Source organism: Mya arenaria, chromosome 7 (assembly GCF_026914265.1).
Source record: "Mya arenaria isolate MELC-2E11 chromosome 7, ASM2691426v1".
Lineage (NCBI taxonomy): Eukaryota > Metazoa > Mollusca > Bivalvia > Myida > Myidae > Mya > Mya arenaria.
The window spans coordinates 18,874,193-18,881,387 of record NC_069128.1 but is presented as its reverse complement, the minus strand read 5'-3'; the positions used below and the strand labels follow the sequence as shown (position 1 = coordinate 18,881,387).

Sequence of the window (7,195 nt, the reverse complement as noted above, 5' to 3'; positions counted from 1 at the left end):
TTTGTGCCAAACATACGAAAAGGGGCTCTATAAGGCACTCCAGTCCCCATCCAATAAACATTTTTTGGCCAAATCTGAGACTATTAGTTTTGATAAATATTTGTTCTACCCTAGCCAATTCAGTGCCCAGAATCTAAATTTTGCTGCTCCGAAGCTCATCTAGTGGCAACCTCATCTGAGTCACATGAGGGCTCTTTTACTGCCATCCCCGTTCCAAAGATACTCCCATTGAAGCTTTAATTAAGCACATTGTGTGCTAATCAAACACAAGAACAGCATAACAATCGCGGTCTTAACCACAGGAAGCTTCTGAACAAGCTTTAATGGTCTGACAAATCCTATTATGACCAGTCAAATCTAGTTATAGATAAAAAAAAACCTCAGAGGGGCTTAACTTGAGTCAGTTTAGTAAAACATCTTTTTTAATTGAGACTAGATAGATTCTGAGTGAAGCATATTCACATTATCTGCAAGAGTGCCAAATTTCAAGAAGTTATTTTTTGCTCATTTTTGTCGACCCCGTTTGGGATGAGCATGCCAAAGTTCACAATGGCGGTTTGGTGTTGATGCGTGCGTCAGTGCACGCTTCCGACCGTACTGAACCATGACCCGATTGTCTTGATCATGCATATCAGTATTTTTAAAAATAAACTTGAAATGACGGTTTACCATGCTGAGACGGCGTGTCACACGCAATGCTCAATTCTGTACCTCAAAGGGGATGGTCATACTTAGAAGTCAAAAGTTAAAGTGAGTAATGTTGATAGGACTGTGCGTGCCTCCTCTTAACCAAGCATTACAAGATTTCAAAGAAACTTGACATATTTGTGTATGATGATGAACTGGCGTGTCGCATACAAGACCCATGTCTGTACCACGAAGGTCAAGGTCACACTTATGTGTACAGGTTAAATGTCAGAATAAGTACCGTTGATAGGACTGGTCTGGAGAAAACCTTGTCCGGGCTGTATCATGACTATACCTTTTAGAATTTTCGATAAACTTGTCATGGAGGTTCACCATGATGACGCGGAGTGTTCCAGGTTCCACGCTTTGTGTAACTCCATGTTATTCTGTGTTGCATTTGCATGAAAAAGCATTATAACCACTAGCGGATTTAGAGGGGGGCGCATCCGGCGCGCGCCCCCTCTAAAATCGTCAAAGGTTACTTTTTATGTCAATTTAGGAGATAAAAAATAATACAATACGCCCATAATGCATCATTTCCAACTACAAATTGTTAATTTTTCTTGATTGCTAAACCCCAATCCATCTGCAAACAGTTTATGCCATACACTTTCGGTTCAGAGGGATGGGGTGCATGTCAAAAGGTTGCGCCCCTAAGCTACGCCCCCTCTAACGTTGATTCCTGGATCCGCCCCTGATAACTGTGTCAAAGGCTGTTTTAACGGGCTCGACATGTCACGTTTCACATTATGACCCGACATTATTGCACTAGTTGGAATAACGAAAAACGAAAATTGCATAAAGTGTTGCTTGTGAATTAATGATGTATTTATAATTAATATTAATACAAGAATGCCATAGGATTGGAAATTCATCAGACATATAGCGTTCTGCATGCTAACTAATTATTTACCAACAAAAATGACTGGAACTAACAAGTTAAAAGTCTACCAAAATATTCAAAATAATTATATATGAACATAAAATGTAAACATGACTCGTATTTCGTAACTAGAATACTAGACGACAGGGGTTTATGTTATACCACTGATGTTCAATAGCTCGTGATAAATAGGTCATCCGATGCGTCATGTGATATATATACGTATAATTATGCATATCTATATTTATACTTTATCAGAAGATGGAGTGGTAAACACTATGATAAAACACAGGTTTAAAGGAAAATAGGAACAGTTTACGCAGTTTTCATCTATCTAAATGACGTTAAATTGGCTTGGTCTAAAAGGTACGTGATTTTTCATATTTTATTTCATATGTATGTTAGCGTGTGCGCATGTGTGCGTGTGTGTATGTGTTTGTGTGTATGTATGTGTACAAATACGAATACTTTACAACATGTTTCCTTGTTTACATGGTTTCCATAGTGATCTTATTTAAAGAAGCACTCTTACTCCCAAAATGGTGTACCACAATTAATAAAAAATGTTTTCATTTTCTGGGAAGGATGAATTAATATCAACAACAATGGTTCTTATGGAGGATACCGTTTTTAATTTGAAATAAAAGCGCTGAAAACACGGTATGTTTACCTTATGAGTATTTATACTTGATCAATGTAAATATTTTAGGACCCACTATTCATTTAATATTTGTGCGTGTTCAGCTATTAAATACACAGTTACAATTTTGTTATTAGTTTTTAATAGTTTCCGTTAATGCATAACATTTTAGTAAGAAGGTAAAGGTATCGCTCAAAATGAATGTTTGCTATACATGGGTTTGTATTGATTTTTAAATACGAGTATCATTTTATTAAAGATGCACTCTTACTCCCAAATAAGATTTAACACAATTCATAATATTGTTTTAATGTTCAAAAAGGATGAATAAATGTCAAAAACACTGGTTCTTATGAAGGATACCGAGTTTAATTTGGACGAAATGAGTATAAAACACAGTATTTCTACCTTATGAGACTATAGACCACAGTTAATCTTTTAGCATTCACCAATCATTTAATATTTTTGCGCTTTCTGCTATTAAATACATGGTTACAATCTTGTTATCAGTAATTAATATTTTTCATTAATGTATTATTTAGTAAGAAGTTAAAGATTTATCAGTCAAAATGTATGTTTGTTATACATGTGAATGTTTTGATTTTGAATAAGAGTGTCACTTTAAGGTTTCTGGGACCATCCTATCCACACCCATATCGTACGTTCCCTTTGTCGAATTGATATTTCTATTCAATATATTTTTGTTTGTTCCTTTAGGCAATGCTTATTTAATTCTGCGTTAAACCTCTTTTTAAAATTCAGTTTGTTCAACTCACTTCGTATTTGTCTGAATCCTTAATCTGATGATAGTTTGTATTAGGATATTTCGCCCCCTTAGACTTTTCAGCGCTGCCATTTCGGACTCTGGTGATAGTTTGTATTAGGAAATTTCGCCCCCTGAGAATTTTCGGCGTTGCCATTTCGGCCTCTTATATATCTACTGTGGATTTACTGTACAAAGATATTTTTCGGCCTCTTACTGAAATTGCTTTGAGACATTTCGGCCCTTCTTTATTGAAGATATTTTTTCAACGAATTAGAATAGATCGAAGTCAGTAATACGAGGGATCTAAAATAAATGTCTGTATGGGAAAAGGTACAGATTATATATACAAGTGTCTAAAACATGAAATTTCGGACTCAACTCTGTGATATCGCACACCGTTATCATTAATATTAATGCGAAAAACTACAGAAACAAGCTCAGTAGCAAAATGTTTAAACATAAACCCGATTTAGCGGCACTGGGTAAACGCCAAAGACAAAGAAATTAAAAACAAAAAATCACAAACAAGAAACATGGAAGAACAGCACAAAAATCCACAATCAACACATGCACTTTGATTTAATAAGGAAAACACACTATAAAATAACATAACATCTTTATTGTGGTTTAAATAAAAATAAAACATTTCGAGCGTGATTTTAGAAAAAGGGTAATTTTGCTATAATTATCATGCGTTGATTTCGACGAGGTTTGCCTCTGTAAATCATTTTCTATAATAGTGTTTTAATTGTTTACATTCATTTTTGAGTTCATGTAACTCAAAGTTTTATTTCATTTGACATGTGTTTGAGACTTTTGATTACACATAATGGGTTCATGCACGGGTATATTGTCTGGCTGGTAATGCATGACATTGTGATAAAAGTTCGCTTGGGTCGGAGACATCTACATCAAGTAGATGCATCTACATCGTATGCATCTTGTCATTGTCTTTGCGAACTTCAAAACATTCCCTTTTTATATATTTATAAGTCTTACTATACATAATTATCTCCCTTACACCGTTTACCATGATAAGAAGTAAACACTTGTTACTTCCCTTGTTATGTATTTTGCCATGCCTGAGTAGTAATAGTAGTTACAGTTAGGTTAATATTTTACTATTTGCCTCGTGTGGTTCCTTACTGGCGCTACTTCTTTCTATTTGCAAGCGTGGACCTTGATCCGGAAAGCCAACTCCCTGAGACTGTCCAGTATGCTCGAGGTCATTTGAACCACCAGACAGATGGCTAAACGAACAAGGGCATTCGCTTAACCGTAGAAAATGGACCGTAATCCAGAAAACCATGTGCTGTCCCTGAGATTGTCCAGGGTATTCGAGGACATCGGGGTCACCGGACAAATGGTCAACAGAAGAAGGAGGACTTGGTTGGCGACGGAGAAATTTAACAATGTGGTCAGACATTTCTTCGAAAATACAACTCGAACAAAGTACACGTTTGGAAGCCAAAGCGAAGGGTCAACAACCCTAGGAATGAATTCAGATGTAGATATGCTAGACTGTAAAAGCACTCCTGTACTCATTGACTTAACAGAGTGGAAGCCTGGAAGAGACTGTCTCCTTGTGCTAAAGAATGAAAATTCTCCACCACAACACTGCAACCTGCAGTTGATTAGGCCTGACCTACCGATGCCAATCACGCTAGACTTGGTTCAGGACAGGGTGGATGTCGAGGTGGACGGAGAAGGAAAAGTGCTTCTCAAAAACACCAACTGGGACCCGTACTTTAAACGTCTGTACAGAGATGAATATGTGCAACAAGGTCCTTCAAGGAGTGGAAGCAAGAACATAGATATAGTAAATGCCTACCACTGTTTTAGTTTGCTAGAAGAGTGCCAGATCCTTTTCAAAAGACCTCGGCCTGGACACTGGCCTAGACCTGCGGTAATGACACAGGCAAAAGCGACAGGAACATTCTTGATTCCACAGGGACATGCTGAAAGCCATTATCCCAAAATCGAATGGAGGTTTTCTACTTCAATTATAGAAAGGCTGCTTATGTTTGACCTAGACACTATTAAGCTAAAAGTATACATCTGCCTGAAAATGCTACGAAAGACATACTTCAAGCCTATTGTTGGTGATAGATTAAGCACATTCCACTTTAAAACTGCTTTGCTCTTCACGATAGAGACGTATCCGCCTGAGATCTGGCAGGAGCATAATCTGGTACAGTGTGTCATTTACTGCCTGACCACACTTGAACGTTGGTGCAGGATGAGCCACTGCCCACATTACACCATCTCCGGAGTGGACTTGTTTGTCGGAAAACTGAAGAGATTTGAGCTGCCGCGCATCGCAACAATACTGTTAGACATGAGAGAGAATCTCATGGTTTACGTAGTCCATATTGAGATGGACCAGTTGGGTAAAAGGATGCTAAGGCTCAGTGAAACCAGTTGCGGCTTACCAATAGCTTTGCCAACGAGACATGAGAACATACTCAGCATTGTGATGACCTGCTTTCATAACCTTTTGACTGGTTTCCTCACTGAACCATTCTTTTATAACTTAAATACATCGAATATATCACGCTTTCTAGACGACTGCAAACTTGACGCAATGTACACGTACATGCTCTTTACTCAGGATGGAACAAGCTATTTCAGCGATGTATTTGGTCTGTACATCAAATTCTTGAGTTCGACATTGGCCACTACCCTTGCTTCAAGATGCATAGAGCTACAACAACCAATCACAGCAAAGGTTTACAACTTATAGAGATCGTCCTTGGACTCAGACCTGACCTCAAGCAGGTTGAAATTTGCATCAATGCTTTACTGCACTGGCCAGTACGAGAAGGCAGCAGTAGTGTTAGACCACGCTGCGAGATTGCTGCATCCTGACGTCTTACAGTTTTTTTTCAGTAATAGAGCAGATAGTGAATTCACACGTGGACTTCAATGCAAGTTGCTGGAGATGCCTGCAAAAGATGTTATTATGACATCAGTGGCATCATGTGTTGCATTTCACCCTCAGGAACTATATTGCGTGCCAAAACATCTGGTGTTTGAGATGCACAGAACTTTCTCAAAAGAAGACCGTCAAACGAGACACCCGGTTAATGATAGTTGGATGGACTATGCAGTCATTGGTTCAATTCCTTTTCTGTACTATCTGCAGTACCTCACACATAGACAACTCGGACAAACGTACAAACAAGTGGAAGCGTTAAGAAAACTCCTCCACTATACAAACCATGATAGTGATAGTTGTGGCCATATAGAGACGGTGACTAACGTTTTAGGACACTGCTATGAACTAGAGAACTGCCTGGATCATGCCTTACGATGGTACACGACATCTCTTGAGGCCTTGCCTAACAACAACGCTGCAAGCTGGCATATAGCTATTCTATTGAGTAAATTGGTAAACGAACCATAGTTCAATAACTTTGAGACACAAAACCTTCACCATGGATAGAGTCACAACTTTATTGTCTGCCCAGTCATCTAGAGCCTGAAATGCACTTACATTATGGAGTCATCGATTCCATTTCTTTCCTGTACTTCCTGCAGTACCTCACGTACAGGCACCTCGGGCAAAAACGTGCAAAAACCCCTGGAATTTCATGAAAATCATGCACTCCGTACACTGACAGTTGTGGCTATGTAGAGACTGTGGCTAATGTTATAAGTACTGCAGTGAGCTTTAGAACAATATTGGCTATAAACCATGGTAGTGATAGTTGTGGCCATGTGGAGACTGTGGCTAACGTTGAAGGACACTGCTGTGAACTAGAGAACTGCCTGGATCATGCCTTACGATGGTACACTACATCTCTGAAGGCCTTGCCTAACAACAACGCTGCAAACTGCCATGTAGCTATAATACTGAGTAAATTTGTTAAGCAATACTTTAATCGACTTAAATGCAAAAATCTTAATACTAACAGTGGCTAAATGATTATTTGTTTCACACTAGAGAATTGTCAAGTGGCACACCATGAGCTTACTAGCCGATGTACAAAATAAATTATGACTCATACCACTTCATTCATTCTTCTTCGTGGAAAAAGCTTAGTAGACTCCATGAAGAGGTCGGAAAGGGGGGCCAACTTCGGGGGCAACTTCGACCCTTAACAACTTATACCGGTGTTCTCGAAATTGGGTAGACAAGGGGGCCACTTCGACCCTTAACAACCTATACCGGTGTTCTCGAAATTGGGTAGACAAGGGGGCAACTTCGACCCTTAAC

General features: G+C 38.7%; 1 protein-coding gene across 1 annotated transcript; it reads left to right on the top strand.

The window, feature by feature from the left end:
- Positions 1-1,801: 1,801 nt before the first annotated feature.
- On the top strand, positions 1,802-6,985 carry LOC128239926 (uncharacterized). The gene is made up of 2 exons (XM_052956380.1): positions 1,802-1,936; positions 4,149-6,985. Exon 2 carries the CDS (start codon positions 4,262-4,264, stop codon positions 5,717-5,719), a length of 1,458 nt encoding a protein of 485 aa, XP_052812340.1. The 5' UTR covers positions 1,802-1,936; positions 4,149-4,261; the 3' UTR covers positions 5,720-6,985.
- The last annotated feature ends 210 nt before the right edge of the window (positions 6,986-7,195 follow it).

Excerpts from the sequence above, each read along its gene's own strand:
- LOC128239926 (XM_052956380.1), top strand. The coding sequence starts at position 4,262 with ATGGACCGTAATCCAGAAAACCATGTGCTGTCCCTGAGATTGTCCAGG.